The sequence below is a fragment of the Pyrus communis genome, chromosome 16, assembly GCF_963583255.1.
Source record: "Pyrus communis chromosome 16, drPyrComm1.1, whole genome shotgun sequence".
NCBI classification, from domain to species: domain Eukaryota; kingdom Viridiplantae; phylum Streptophyta; class Magnoliopsida; order Rosales; family Rosaceae; genus Pyrus; species Pyrus communis.
The window spans coordinates 6,494,149-6,510,781 of NC_084818.1; the positions used below are offsets into that span (position 1 = coordinate 6,494,149).

The following is a 16,633-nucleotide window of genomic DNA, read 5'->3' on the forward strand; positions in this document are numbered from 1 at the left end:
CTTCACAAAAGCTATACGCTATGGTTAGTAGTGAAACGGCCAAAGTACCACAACCCAATTCAAATATCATCACATTTCTTTTCCTATATATACCAGCCAGACTTCTTGCCAAGTCCATAAGCAATCGCTGCAGCAGTCGGCTCATTGATGATTACGCATTACATTTAGGCCAGCAGAGGCACCTGCCTTTTTTGTAGCCTGTCGCTGTTATAACTGAGTTTTTCAAAGTTGAACCAAGGTAGGCCTCAGCAATATCCTGCATTTTTACAAGAACCGTAGATAAATTTTCTTCAGCAACAAATTGTTTCTCTACACCGTTGTGGTTGACAACAGCTATTGGCTTATCAGAAGGAGACCTTGAATTGCCAATGCTTCATATCATTTTGAACACATTCATCCCTGAAACTCGTACTAATTAACTTTTTCGCATCTGAAGAGTATTGATGGAAGATTTGAAAAAAAAGACCGATAAGGAAATGTAACAAGGAAATGGTGTTGTAACTTGTAACTATTCCGAATTCTGTCACTATACACCTTTCAGTCACTCTAGCACAGTGGCTAAAGTGTATTACACCTTTTCTAATTGTGCACAAGTGTCATTACTGAAAACTATGCATCTCTCTCTCGCTCTCTCTCTGAATCATGTTCATCCTCCACAAAGCCGTTCCTCCAATCAATCCCTTACACTCAGCCGTCAATGTCACCTTAGATTTGAGCCACACCAAGGGGTTCCTCTGCACACTGGCCAAGGCCATTGCCATGGCTCAGAAGAATTACAACATGGAGTTTGAAACAAACAACTTGGAGTTTGAATTACAACATATTAAAAAAGAGTAATGCAGATCTTATAAAGGAACGAGCATTTTCATGAGTTGGAGCAAACAAGACAGAAAGAACGATTTTATCTCTGTCAAAATAACCAGCATATCATATCAATGTCATAAAGCACGACCAGCTAGCAAACATTTTCCTATCAACGGCCTCCTTCCCCCAATTTTGATTCAGCTCAAAGCAATACAACCTGCAGATGATGGAGGCTTCGGCTCACCTGGCATTAGTAACTTTCAAATTGGTTAGAAACTATCTGATACTTCCGCCCTAGTATAACACAAGTTATCATTTCTTACCTCAGCTTCTCAATTCCTTCAAAAGTTCTTCTGTCACTATTGATTGTAATCCCTTAGTTTCTTTTTTGGCCAGTGGGCGTGTCCAAAGCAGAGACAGCCAGGACACCATTTGCATCAATTTCAAAGCAAACGTCAAGTTTAGGAACATACTTGGGGGCTGGAGGAATGTCATGGAGTTTAAATTCATCCAAGTAGTTATTATCAAAGTTGTTTTGCTCTCGCCCTCATAAATGGGGAAGGTGATGCTACGTTGGTTATCACAGATAGTAACTAAAGTCGTCTTCTTCTCCATGGGAACTCTCGTGCTTCTTGGAATAACAACTCCCATGACATGTTTTCCTAAAGTCTCCACCCTAAATGTTAAAGGGGTGGCATCCAATAGAGTGATGTCTTGAAGCTTCCCAGTTCCATTCCCACACAAGACAGCGGCATGAACACCGGCACCATAGGCCACCGCTTCATCTGGATTGATGCCCTTGCAAAGCTCCTTTCCCTTGAAAACCTCCTGTAAAAGCTGCTGCATTTGGGAATTCTAGAAGAGCCACCAGAAACAACAACGTCATGGACACTGGTTATGTCCATTTTAGCATCCCTCAAACACTTCTCCACAGGATCTATACTCTTCAAGATATCCTTGTTCAGTCGTTAAAATTTGGCACGGGTAATATTTATATAGAAATCCGTAGCTTGATACAAACAATCAATTTCATCTTCTACAAAAGACGTAAATGAGTCTCCTCTTTGCCTTCTCACAAGCATTTTTTAACCTCTCAAATGCTCTCGAGTTTCCACTGATGCCAAACCATGTTTCCTCGTAAACTCCTCAACAGAGTAAATCTATTGGATGTCATTATTAAAAATAGGATTAAATATTAGAAGAATAACAAGTGGTGTCTAGTGGTGATGGAGAAACAGCTCACCTACTATCATTGCCTAGCTATTATATTCGGTCCTCCCTCTCACCTACTGTTTTCATCCATTGCTTTCGGCTATTCCTGTTGTAAAAGCCAAAGCTGGATAATAGAATAAGTTTAGAGGGATTGCAGGTCATCATGATGTTGGCATTAGCTTTGAAGGTCATCATGATGTTGGCATTAGCTGTCTTGTTTGTTTTTCCATATATGCCGCATCTTGTAACAAGTTTCATTCATGAAATATACATAAAACATTCAACATGGTATCAGAGCGGGCATCATCCTGAGCCAGTTCTGTATATCGAACCTGCTGTGTTTATTTTTCAAAAACAATGGCAGATGGAAGTATCATTGCTTCTTCATCTGGAAGCGCTTCTGAAATGGATATCAATCCAAACCAACGACTCAGTTCAGTATTATTGAATGAGTTTAATTATTTGCCATGGGCAAGGGCTGTTAGTCTTGCTCTCGGTGGAAGATCCAAACTCGGTTTCATCAATGGCAGTCAACCTGCACCAGATGCTTCTTCTCCAGAATATGGAGGGTGGCTATGTAAAGATCAACTGGTCATGTCATGGTTGTTAAATTCTATGGAAAGGAATATTGCTGAAATCTTCAGCTATTCCGAGTCGTCTCTCATCCTTTGGACCACCGTGAAGGAGATGTATGGAAATCAAAACAATGCAGCTCGCATCTTTCAACTCAAGAAGGATATCTCCAACATACAGCAAGAAGGTAAAAGCTTTGTTCAACATCTTGGTTCTTTGAGAAGCATGTGGAATGAGTTAGATGTGTACAGACCTCACACAACTGATCTCTCTGTGCTCCTTAAAAGAACTGAAGAAGATAAAATTTTTCAATTATTGTCTAGCTTGAGCTCAGAATATGAGGATTTGAGAAGTCACATTCTCATGAACTCGGAGCTACCATCCTTCACTAGTATCTATGCAACTATCCAACGTGAGGAAGTAAGGAGAAAAGTCATGAACAATGGTATAAAAACCAACGTGACAGAAGCTAGGGCTGACCTGACAAATGAAAAAAGATATAAAGGAAAAAACCCTCATTTAAAGTGCCTACATTGTGACAACATCGGGCATGTGAGAGACAAGTGCTGGATCCTACATCCAGAACTCAAACCTGACTTCATGAAGGATAAATCCGCATCAAAGACAAGTCGAGCACACCCTCGTGCCAACACTGCAACATCTTCATCTATCAACAATGTTGATACCTATCAACAGTTCACTGCAAATCCTGACATCCTTTTAAATGAGTTCGCAGCGTATCTCCAACAAAAGAAGGGAAAAGAGGATGGATCGGTTGATCATGAAGATGGAAGTACTACTGCATTGATGGGCAAATTTGCAGGTTTTTTAGCTGATGCTGATTATGTACCTCAGACAGACTTGAAAGGTATCGTAACTGCTTTCCAAACTGCTCTTAAAATAAATGAGTTACATGATTTTTGGGTTGTAGATTCTGGTGCCACAGACCATATGACTAATCAAATGTCAAAGTTACATAGATTTGAGAAACTACATAATCCTTCACATGTATCTGTTGCTAATGGTGAAGGTGCTAGGATTGTAGGAAAGGGAAAAATCCACCTGATATCTGATCAAATAGAGTCTATGGCCCTATATGTCCCATCATTTCCATTTCAACTTCTCTCAGTGGGAAGAATCACAAATTCCTTAAATTGTTTGGCCTTTTTTTCACCAAAAACTGTCATTTTTCAGGATTGTATAACCAAGAGGACGATTGGTGAGGGGTTTTACCTTGATGGTCTCTATTACATATCAAAAAGCTCTTCCTGTGGGTTCCATGCCAAGTCAAAGTCCATCCATACATCCATTCAAGCTTCCACCTTGTGGCACCAACGACTAGCTCATCCATCTCAACCTATCTTATCCACCTTATTTCCTGACTTAGGCAAAGAATCAACCCACTGTGAAACTTGTCATTTGTCAAAGGCAACAAGACTACCTCTAGGGTCTTCGATGTCTAGAGTTTCTCATCTTTTTGAGCTTGTACACTCTGATTTATGGGGACCAACAAATGAATCTTTTGATGGTTATAAATATTTCATAACTTTTGTTGATGATTATTCAAGAGCCACCTGGTTATATTTGTTAAAATCAAAAAGTGAGGTGATGGAAGTGTTTAAGGACTTTCACAACCTTGTCAAAAATCATTTTTCTTCTCAAATCAAAACCCTAAGGTCTGATAATGGCACAGAATACATGTCCCAAGTCATGACTCAATATTTGAGCAACAATGGCATCATACATCAAACTAGCTGTGTTGGCACACCCCAACAAAATGGTGTTGCCGAGAGAAAAAACCGAGATCTCCTTGAAAAAACTAGGGCATTGATGTTACAAATGAATGTACCAAAACGTTTTTGGTCTCAAAGCGTCATGACAGCAGCTTACCTGATCAACAGATTACCTAGTAGGGTTTTGGGGTTCAAATCCCCAATGGAGATAGTCAAGAACAGAAAGGTGGACTTGTCTCACCTCAAAGTCTTTAGATGCATCTGTTTTGTTCATGTTCAGTCATTACATCGAGACAAACTTGATCCTAGGGCAACTAAATGCATTTTCCTTGGCTACTCGTCCACACAAAAAGGGTATAAGTGTTATAATCCACAACTTAAGAGATTAATTGTTTCAAAGGATGTTCAATTTCATGAAACTAACTCTTATTACAGTAAGTCTCTGGATAGTACAAGTCAGGGGGAGATTATCTTGGACATGTTTCCACTGCCAAGGACTGAGATACTCAACAATGCGGGTGATCAAACTCACACAATGGATCTTGTGGCTCCAAATCAACCGGATTCATATGACGACAGCAACATGCCTGTAGAAGATGAAACTCTACGTAGTATTGGTCCTGAAGAACCTTCAGAAGAGTCTCTTCCTACCATACCTCGACGAAATCCAACTCGTGAGAGGCACCCACCAGCAAGACTGCAAGACTTTGTTACGTACAAGCTCAAGCACCCCTTATCCAACTACTGTTCTTATCAAAAGTTGTCACCTAATTACACTGCCTATTTGAGTAGTATATCTGCGCATGAAGAGCCTCAATCATTTCAAGAAGCTAACCAATCCCAAGTGTGGCAGCAAGCAATGCAGGATGAACTGCATGCACTCGATCAACATAAAACCTGGAGCATTGTGCCACTGCCCAAAGGAAAGAAGATAGTAGGCTGCAGGTGGATATACAAGATTAAATTCAACTCGGATGGGTCTATTGAAAGACACAAGGCACGATTAGTGGCCCGTGGCTTCACTCAAACATTTGATGTGGATTACAAGGAAACCTTTGCCCCCGTTGCAAAGATGAACACAGTGCGCGTACTCTTGTCTGTGGCTGTCAACAAAGGATGGCCTATGTATCAAATGGATGTAAAAAATGCCTTCTTACATGGTGAGCTTGAAGAAGACGTCTACATGAGATTACCACCGGGTCACTCTCAAAGTCATAAACAGGATGTTGTGTGTAAACTGCACAAATCAATTTATGGTCTTAAACAATCACCGAGAGCATGGTATGCTAAGCTCAGTTCAGTCCTTATCAGTGTTGGTTTTGGAAGAAGCAATGCGGACTCCTCTTTATTTGTACGCTCAGGCACCGCTGGTACATTGGTTGTTCTTGTGTATGTTGATGACTTGATCATTACCGGAGATAACCCTGAAGAAATCAAAGAACTCAAGCACTCCCTTCAGCAACGCTTTGCAATAAAAGATCTTGGTGTTCTGAGATACTTCCTTGGCATCGAAATGGCTACATCTCACAAGGGCTTATTCATTAACCAGCGCAAATATGTTCTGGATCTCCTTAAGGAAGCAAACATGAGTGATGCTAAACCGGTCCCTACACCTCTTGACATTAAACTTAAGGTCAGCTTAGAGGGTCAATCTCTTCCAAACATAAGTTATTATCAGCGGTTGGTTGGTAAGTTGATATACCTGACCATCACAAGGCCCGACATTACCTATGCTGTCAGTATTGTTAGCCAATTTATGCACTCTCCCACGATGGAGCACTTTAACCTAGTCAAAAGGATACTTCGGTATCTAAAAGGTTCTGTGGGACGTGGTATAATCATGAAGAAAAATGCAAGCACTCAGATTACAGGTTATTGTGATGCAGATTGGGCTGGCAATTCCATTGATCGTAAGTCTACAACGGGATTTTGCACGTTTGTGGGAGGCAACCTTGTCTCATGGAAAAGCAAAAAACAAACTGTCATTGCAAGATCCAGTGCTGAGGCAGAATATCGGGCAATGGCATCTACTGCGTGTGAACTAATCTGGCTCAAAGGTTTACTGTGTGACTTAGGTGTTTTCAATCATCAATCCATGTCCCTTTTCTATGACAATCAGGCTGCAATGCACATTGCTTCCAACCCAGTTTTTCATGAGAGAACCAAGCACATTGAAGTCGATTGTCACTATGTTCGTACACAAGTTCAATCTCAGGTTATCCAAACGCATTTTGTAAGGAGCTCGGATCAACTTGCGGACCTATTCACAAAATCATTGGCCTCTCATCAGTTTCAGCTTCTTCTTGGCAAGCTTGGATCCATCAACCTACTGGATCCAGCTTGAGGGGGAGTATTGGATGTCATTATTAAAAATAGGATTAAATATTAGAAGAATAACAAGTGGTGTCTAGTGGTGATGGAGAAACAGCTCACCTACTATCATTGCCTAGCTATTATATTCGGTCCTCCCTCTCACCTACTGTTTTCATCCATTGCTTTCGGCTATTCCTGTTGTAAAAGCCAAAGCTGGATAATAGAATAAGTTTAGAGGGATTGCAGGTCATCATGATGTTGGCATTAGCTTTGAAGGTCATCATGATGTTGGCATTAGCTGTCTTGTTTGTTTTTCCATATATGCCGCATCTTGTAACAAGTTTCATTCATGAAATATACATAAAACATTCAACAAAATCACCATTATATTATCAATGTCTTCACCTCCAAGGGTGAGTGTCTTCAGCGGTGGCCTTCACTTCAAACACCCCATTCCCTATAGTAAGTAGAGACATATCTAAAGTACCACCATCCAAATCAAATATCATGACGTTTCTCTTGCTATACCAGCCGGCCTTCTTGTCAAGTCCAAACAGTTGGTTCTTTGATGATCGGATGACATTTAGGCCAACCGTGGTATCAGCATCTTTTGTAGCCTGACGCTGCGAGTCAGTGAAGTAAGCAGAAACTTTGATCACAGCACTCTTCACAGTTGAGTCAAGACCTCAGCAATCTCCCGCATCTTTCCCATAACCATGGATGATATTTCTTTAGGAAGAAACTGTTTCTTATTGACCTTCATGTGTAACCACAAACATGAGCTTCTCAGCAGGACCTTCAGTGACCTTGAATGGCCACAGCTTCATATAATTCTGAACAGAAGGATCACTATATATCCGTTCTATTAAATATTTTGTATCTGAAAATTGATGTGGAATTAGAAAACACATATCATAGGTCCTATGTTAGGGCAGCATAAACTCGTCATCATATCAAATACTGTATGCTACCGAAAAACGATGAGATAGGTTACACATTCTATATTGAAAAAAATGTAACTGTCTATACTTTCCTCCCCAGTATTTGAACAAGACGGAGTAGAGCACGAGCTGCAGGACTAAGAAGTTATGCGTGTGCAGCATAAACATCTAATAAAATGCTACGTCGCTTCCATCTAACCTACTGAGCTTATTATAATTGGCCTCTAGTTTTGTCTGCAATTACAACCGTTGCACCCGTGTGTCTGCAATTAATAAATTAAAACTGATTAGTTTTGTCTATGAAATTAAGAAAGGATATGATCTCTGCATACTTCTTCGTTTTTTTAGCTATTAAATTGAACAAATTTAAAGAGAATCAATGTTCAGAATTAAGAGAGGTGTGCAGAATGTGAAGAATAATGTGCAAAAATGGCTTCCCGTTAAGAATAATGTATGCATGATATTATAAGTTGCTCATCATGAAAGATAAAGGTGATTGAATAAAAGAGTACTCCAAACATACCGATAAGGAACTACATGATAACAGCGCATCGTCCAAGTTCCCTGAACCTCTCTGAATGTTGAGCTTGTATACTTCCTGAGTAATGGTGGCAAGGAGCACGAAAGACGTAACCAGTATGACAAGGGTCAGCACCCTGAATACAAGAGTAATAATCCGGGCAGTTTTGGAGGAAAGCATTAATGTTCCCATCGTTGCTCCCTCAGCACCATCAAGGTCTCTGTGCCTGCGTGCCGGGTCCTGGCCTTTGGAACCAAAGTTTGTTCCGATTTCTTGGCCATAGATGAAATACACTTTTAATTTTTAGAAACAAGACTGATTGATTAGGCCCCTGTGTCTGCATTGCAATCGTTTCTGTTTTAAAAGAAATCATGAGTTTAATTTGTTCCCCAATATAGCATAAAGAATTAGGAGCTGCTACTCATCTACCATATTAGCGGACCCAAGACTTTCAACTTTTTTTTTCTTCTTCTTTGTGTTTATATAAGGGTAGTGATTTTTAGGCTCTTGTTTTTCTTTTTCTTTTTTTTCTTTTTTTTTTGCACTCGTATTCTCTTTCTTTTGTCTTTTAATTCTCATTTATTTAGAAGTGCACATGGAGAAAATAGAATTAGTCGAAAATCACTTCCCTTTTATATAACACAGAGAGTGCACAACAATTTTTTTTTTTAAAGTGCCAATAAAATATCCGTTTAGATTAATTCAAAATTAGAAATAATACAAAAGAATGTCAAAGTTCTTCGGTCTTTGTCTTTTGGATTAAGTTAATTGGTGACTTACAAATTAATAAAAGGTAATGTTAGAGTGACTAAATTTTTAAATTACATTTTGTAAACCAAATAATAGGGGGGCCAAAATTTTAAACCATTTGGTTTAAAAATTTGGTTTCCTCAGCATTACCCTTATATTACAGTGTTGATTAAAGTTCTTATTTCATGCTGATAGCATATCATTTGGTTTACAAATTTAAATCTCTAGTATTATCCATTAATAAATATAGTTCTTGACGTTTTTGGTTTCAACTTGTTGTTGTTTTTCATATTAAACTGCTGCAATGGCAGCATGTTTTATACATATTTTACATACACGCATGCACACATACGCATGCAATAAACAATGCAATACAGGTTGTTGTGCTTGCTGTCCATGATGCAGCAACTAGAGAAAAATAAGCAGCAAACCATGTGGTGTCTAGCTGTCAAGGAATATACAACATTCCTTTTTCACGTGCAATATTCCCTTCCATACTGTACTGTCCCCATACTGTCAATACTCCCCCTCAAGCTGGATCAAGGGGGTTGATTGATCCAAGCTTGAACAATAACCGTTGAAACTGTGTAAAATCGAGAGCTTTCGTGAAAAGGTCCGCAAGTTGATCATGACTTCTAGTGTACACAGTTTCGATGACTTTGGATTGAACTTGAGTGTGGATGAAGTGGCAGTCAACTTCAATGTGTTTAGTCCGTTCATGGAAGACAGGATTGGATGCAATATGCATTGCAGCCTGGTTGTCACAGAATAAGGACATGGGTTCCTTGCTGGTGAAGCCAAGATCAAGAAGGAGACTCTTCAACCAGATGAGTTCAGAAGCTGTTGCTGCCATGGCCCGATATTCAGCTTCAGCACTGGACCGTGCAACCACTGTTTGTTTTTTACTTTTCCAGGTGACAAGGTTTCCACCTACAAAGGTACAAAAACCTGTGGTGGATTTTCGATCAAGGGAATTACCAGCCCAATCAGCATCGGTATAGGCCAGAATGTTATTAGACTCATTTTTCTGCATGAGTATGCCTCTGCCGATCGAACCCTTGAGATATCGGAGTATTCTCTTGACAATTTCCCAATGAACCAATGTAGGAGAATGCATAAACTGACTGATAAGGCTAACGGAGTAAGCAATATCAGGCCTTGTGATAGTGAGGTAAATGAGTTTCCCAACCATGCGTTGATACACATTAGGATTTGATAGGGGTTTACCTGGAGCATCCAATTGAAGTTTGCTAGCAAGTGGGGTGCGAGCAAGTTTGCAGTTGACCATATGTGCTTCTTTAAGAAGGTCAAGAACATACCTCCTTTGATTCAAGAATAAACCCTTGGAAGAGGTAGCCATCTCAATTCCCAGAAAATATTTCAAGGTTCCCAAGTCTTTAATGGCAAACTGTTGGTGAAGCGACCTTTTAAGAGCCTCGAGTTCATCCATGTTGTCCCCCGTGATGATAAGGTCGTCAACATATATAAGAACTATGAGCTTCCCTTGGACACCACTTCGAACAAAGAGAGAGGAGTCAGCATGACTCCTTTTGAACCCTGCCACTTCAAGAACGGAGCTCAGTTTGGCATACCAAGCTCGAGGAGACTGTTTAAGTCCATATATAGCTTTATGAAGCTTGCAGACTTTGGTAGGTTCTTGTTCTTGAGGGTGTCCTGGAGGTAGCTTCATGTACACCTCTTCTTGAAGCTCACCGTGAAGAAATGCGTTTTTAACATCCATCTGAAACAAGGGCCAGTCATGGTTGACTGCTACTGATAACAACACCCTTACTGTATTCATTTTGGCGACGGGAGCAAAAGTCTCCTTGTAATCAATACCGTAGGTTTGAGTGAACCCCCGTGCAACCAATCGTGCCTTGTGTCTTTCAATGGTACCATTGGAATTGAATTTGGTCTTGTAAATCCATCTACTCCCTACGGCTTTCTTCCCTTTGGGAAGGTCTACCACACTCCAGGTTTGATTTTCGTTCAGTGCTTTGAGCTCATTATGCATGGCTTCTCTCCACACGGGCATACATACTGCTTCTTGAAAGTTTTTAGGCTCAACATTATTTGTCACCTGACTTAGGAAGGATGCATGAGATGCTGACAGTTTGTGATAAGTAAGAGCTTCAGAAATAGGATGCCTTGCACTGTAAGTGATGTACTCTTGTAGCCGTAGAGGAGGATTGCGATCACGAGTTGGGTTCCTTTTTGGTGCTGCTACAATTGGTTGTGTGGCAACAACTGGTGCTGGGGCACGAGGTATATCTTCACTGACAATCTCATCAACTGGGGAGTCACTTATAAGGTGGTATGGGGGGTGTCTGTATGGATTTCAGCAAGAGTTGGTAGTGGAAAAATATCCATTAGACTCTCCCCCTGAGAACTATTCGGGGAGTGATTGTTGAAGAAAGGAACGAGTTCATTAAACCGTACATCCCTAGAGACAACCAGCTTCCCAGTGTGTGGGTTATAACATTTGTATCCCTTTTGAGAACTCGAGTACCCCATAAACACACACTTGATAGCTCGAGGTTCGAGTTTATCACGATGATTTGCTTGAATGTGAACATAACAAGTGCATCCAAAAATCCTGAAATGAGTTAAATCAGCAGTTCTTCCCTTCATAACTTCAAAAGGTGATTTGGAATTCAGGACACGAGTGGGAAGTCTGTTAATGATATAGGCTGCAGTGAGGAGTGCTTGGGACCAGAATCTCTTGGGAACTTGCATCTGAAACATAAGAGACCTAGTTTTCTCCAATAAATAGTTTTCTCCAATAAATCCCTATTCTTGCGTTCGGCAACACCATTTTGTTGTGGTGTACCCACACAACTAGTTTGATGCAAGATACCATGACTGCTCAAGTAGTTTGACAGATTATTGGAGGTATACTCGGTGCCATTATCTGACCGTAATGTATATATTTTTTAGGAGAATTGGTTGGTTATTAGCTTATGAAAGTCTTGAAAAGCTGTAAAAAATTCACTTTTAGACTTTAAGAGATATAACCAGGTAACCCTAGAGTAGTCATCTATGAATGTAACAAAATACTTGTACCCATCAAATGACTCAACACGGGAAGGTCCCCAAATATTTGAGTGTACAACTTCAAAGAGTTTACTGGTTCTAGATTTAGAGGGTACAAAAGGTAGCCTAGTGGCTTTTGACATTTGACAAATCTCACACTCATGTGTGTTGGTACAATAATTTGGAAATAATTTAGACATTACTGGTTCGGAGGGATGAGCTAGGCGTTGGTGCCAAAGTTGATGCTTCTGGACATGGCTTAGGGTGGCAATGGGTTCCTTAATTTGATTGAACTCCTTTGAGATGTAGTACAGACCATTTAAGAAAAAACCCTCACCAATCTTCTTCTGAGTGACTCGATCCTGAAACACAACTGTGTGAGGAGAAAAAATAGCAAGACAGTTCAAAGTATGTGTGATGTTTCCTATGGACAGAAGCTGAAATGGAAATGAGGGTACATATAGTGTCGTAGACTCTACATCACTCCCCATCAATTTAATTTTTCCTTTTCCTAGGACTGGTTCCCCTTTCCCATTCGCTACAGACACATGAGTAGGATTAAGTAATTTTTGAAACTCATGTAGACAAGCTTGGTTGTTGGTTATATGGTCAGTGGCACCTGAGTCTACAATCCAAAAATCGTGTGTGAGATTGAGAGCCGTGGAAAGTGCACAAATGATACCTGGGATATTGCCGGATGTAGTGGTGTTTGAATTTGCCAAAAAACCAGCAAATTTTCCAAGCATTTCTGTGGAATTTTCCGTGGTGACATTGTTACCCTCAGCGATATCACTCTTCTTTTGGAGAAAGGCGGCAAACTCATTGATCAGGGAGATAGGGCTTGAGGTGAAGTTTGACATCTCTTTAGATGGATAGCTCAAAGATTGGAAGGCTTTAGGCGCAAACCCTTTCCCATCCTTGATCATTTTTCCTTCCTTGTTAAACTTAGGTTTTAACTCAGGGTGTAAAATCCAGCATTTTTCCCGTACGTGCCCCTTGGTGTTGCAGTATGTGCATTTCCAGTCAGCTTTCTTTCCATTAAAAAACCTTTCACTAGTGAAGTTGTGGTTACTGGTGAAAGCCCTAGCTTCTGGGCTAGAACGGGGCTCAACATGCATTACTTTCCTTCGAGTTTCCTCTCTTTGGACTGCATGACACACGTTGACGAACGATGGTAGCTCAGGAGTCATTAGTAAGTGGCTACGCAGGTCTTCATACTCAACTCCCAAGCTTGCCAATAGTTGGAACACTTTATCTTCATCAGCCCTTTTCAAGAGTGCAGCGGATTTAGTGGTGTGTGGACGGTATAGATCAAGTTCATTCCACATAGATTTCATGCTTCCAAGATGCTGAATGAAAGTTTGATTACCTTGCTTAAGTCCAGCGAGGCTTTTCTTCAGTTCAAACACACGGGCAGCATTGTGTTGACTGCCGTACATTTCCTTGATCGATTCCCATAAGATGTGTGAAGAATCTGAGTAGCTGAAGATCTCGAACAACTTGGGCTCCATCGAGTTAAGTATCCAGGACATAACAAGCTGGTCATTTGAGTGCCATGCATCAAAGGTAGCTGAGGAAGAACCTGGAGGCTTGATGGTTCCATTTACGTACCCTAGTTTCGATCTTCCTCCTAGAGCAAGAGATATAGCTCGTGACCATGGCAAGTAGTTGAACTCATTCAACAACACGGAGCACAGTCGTGGGTTGCTCTCCCCGTGTATCATGTTGGCTGGTGTTAGGGTTGAGGAACTTGTAGCCTCAGAACTAAATGAGATATCTTCTGCCATCACAACAAATGATGAACAGAGGAAGAAGAACAAGCTAGAAGGATAAACAACAGAGGCAGGACCCTATGGTTCCTGCTCTGATACCATCTTGACGTTTTTGGTTTCAACTTGTTGTTGTTTTTCATATTAAACTGCTGCAATGGCAGCATGTTTTATACATATTTTACATACACGCATGCACACATACGCATGCAATAAACAATGCAATACAGGTTGTTGTGCTTGCTGTCCATGATGCAGCAACTAGAGAAAAATAAGCAGCAAACCATGTGGTGTCTAGCTGTCAAGGAATATACAACATTCCTTTTTCACGTGCAATATTCCCTTCCATACTGTACTGTCCCCATACTGTCAATAATAGTAGTACCACAAAATAAAGATATATATATATATATATGTAAATTACCAATCCTCACATTTAGGGCTGAAAAAATTCACGAAAATCTCGATCCTGACCGAACCCAAACAAACATTGACCCAAATTTTCCCGAAATTTTCGATTTTTGAACATTTTTAGTTCGGTTATTATCACAAACCGCCCAGTTTGGTTTTACCCGAACCGAACCAACATTTAGATAAGTACCTCAAAAATGAGGCCTTAAGAATCTTCACCACTGAGCCAACTCTCAACTTCTGAAATTGTAAAGCAAATATATATTTATACACTTAATAACTATTAGTTACTCACACTTAACATTTTTCATTAACCTTACCCGCTAACCATATTTCCATTTATGATATTTCGACCTAGTTTGGTACTGAGGTGATTCTGAAAAAAGCTGCTATCAAAAAAAGCTGGGAGCTGTTTTTGTGTTTGGTAAACACTCAGCTTCAGCTTTTTTTCACAGTTTTGGATGAAAAAAAGCCAAAAACAAGAAGCTGCAAAACCTAGCTTTGAAAAACCGGCTTTTTTTCACATCTGTTTTACATAAAAGTTTACCAAACACTCTAATACTGCTTTTTTTTTTCAAAAGCACTTTTACAAAAAAGTTTACCAAACACTCTGCTGTTTTATTTCACAGCTGCTTATTCTCACAGCACAGCAGAAGCAGCTTTTTTTCAAAGCACAGCAATACCAAACCAGCCCTTCGTCTCCCTTTTCTGGATTTCAGTTTTCACTCAGTTGCATCTTTTCTCTCACACACTCTCTCTTTCTCTTGGTCGTTCTGCCACCAACACTCGACTCACCATCTCTCTCCTCTCCTTTCACTCACCTCTCTCTCGACTCTCCTTTCAGCCACATGGTAATGCTTTATGCAGGTTCTCTCATGCCTTCCAGTTCCCAATTGTTCTAACAATTTAAAAAGTAAGTCATATTCTATTCCCTTAAAGAGTTGGAATTTGTGGTGCAACTGCTGCAGACTGGGGATTTGGAGGAAGCTTAAGGACTAAGGGTATCTTGTTTTTGAATTAGGGCTCGAATTAGGGATTTACAAATTGGGGATTTGGGGATCTATCTTTGTTTTGCTTTGATTTGGGATCCCAAAACGTACCGAAATACCGAAAATTTTTCGGGAATATACCGAAATTTCGGTTCGGTTTTGGTTTTTAGAATCTTGTTCTGAAAGAAGTCAGTTTGGGAATCAATTTGTGCTTTTCGGTTCGGGATCCTGTCCCGAACCACCTATCCCTTCAAATTTTTCATGTGATGAAAGCTAACTCTTTGAGAAACTAACATCACTTTTAATTAATTAGCTGGATCATGATTTACACATACAAGTGGGAGAACATAAAATAAAAGGCAAGACTTTAAAATAGCAAATATATAACCATACTATAATTAATTATAATGTTATAATTTTGATTATATATTAAAATATTAAATTATACGGTTTGTAATATTGGACAGCTGTTGATGATGCTGCTGCAAAATCTAATTCTAGTAAACCTTCTTCGGGAGTGCATAGGAAGAGAGGACGGATAACATGAAAGTGCAGACGAAGGCAAGCAAGACAAGTCCATCTGCTGCATGTGACCTTTTGATATATTTGTCGTAAACGTCAATACCTACTAACTCGCTCCAGTCTTTCTGTACTTGTGCGGTCATAACAAATCCTGCAACAGCTCCAGTCGCTACTACATTTGATATAACCTGCACAAGTTAGTTTGATTTATTTTTTATCACATTCAAAGAGCTTCCATTCACTAGTAGTAGCAGCAATTAATGATTTATATACAAGGACAGAACAATTTCAAAAGGTTGAACAAATTAATACTTTTTATACGAAAGTATAAAAAATTTGATCGTCAAGGGCGCCAATACAACTAAATTGGAATTTCCTGCGCGTTTTCCGTTGTATGTACCTTGTCACCGTAGAAGTCGAGTAAGATGCTCCTTTGATTTTCTCTTCTTATGCGGATAACTGTAACTGCAGTTTGGGAGAGTGAATATGCAATTCCAATAACAATTGCTGCAGCCATGTATCTGCAATTAATCACAGAACAAATGAAAAGAAAAAGTACGATTAGTTTGAAAACTAAATACTAATATAAAGAGAGAAAAATTTACAGAAGTTGTCAAAGACTCAAAATGGGATTTTCAATAGTAGTTACTAATCCCTCTCCTTTTGATAACTTGGGAGAAAAAAAATTTAAAAGTGGTTATCAATAGCAAGCATTTTCCAGTGTTTTATGGGAAAACAACTATCTTCAAAAAACACTTTCAACGAAAACGCCTATGAACAGAATTGCTTCCTACAAAAACATTCTCAAACCGGCCCTAAAATATACCAACTTGTATCATACATTGGACTATGAACTAAATTAATTGCTGGAAATGCATGCATACCGGTATGGCACGAAATCATAAAAGTGTACTTTGTGATCTCGATCTCCAGACAAAACATTGGAGAGGAGGATGGCGAGTGACACAACTAGAAAAATGGAGGTGAGGACCCTCAGCCCAAGAATGACAAACTGGGAAGCTCTGACAGAAAGGAGTGCTGGCGCTGGTGTTTGTGATTCCAT

At 39.8% G+C, this 16,633-nt stretch overlaps 1 protein-coding gene and 1 pseudogene across 1 annotated transcript; both read right to left on the minus strand.

Annotated features, from left to right (window-relative positions):
• Nucleotides 1-1,180: 1,180 nt before the first annotated feature.
• On the minus strand, nt 1,181-8,288 carry LOC137719705 (heat shock cognate 70 kDa protein-like; annotated as a pseudogene).
• Nucleotides 8,289-15,545: 7,257 nt separating this feature from the next.
• Nucleotides 15,546-16,633, minus strand: LOC137720020 (CASP-like protein 4D1). The gene is made up of 3 exons (XM_068459011.1): nt 16,455-16,633; nt 15,971-16,091; nt 15,546-15,758 (listed from the first exon to the last, which is right to left on the minus strand). The coding sequence occupies exons 1-3, from the start codon at nt 16,631-16,633 to the stop codon at nt 15,546-15,548; spliced, it is 513 nt and encodes a 170-aa protein (XP_068315112.1).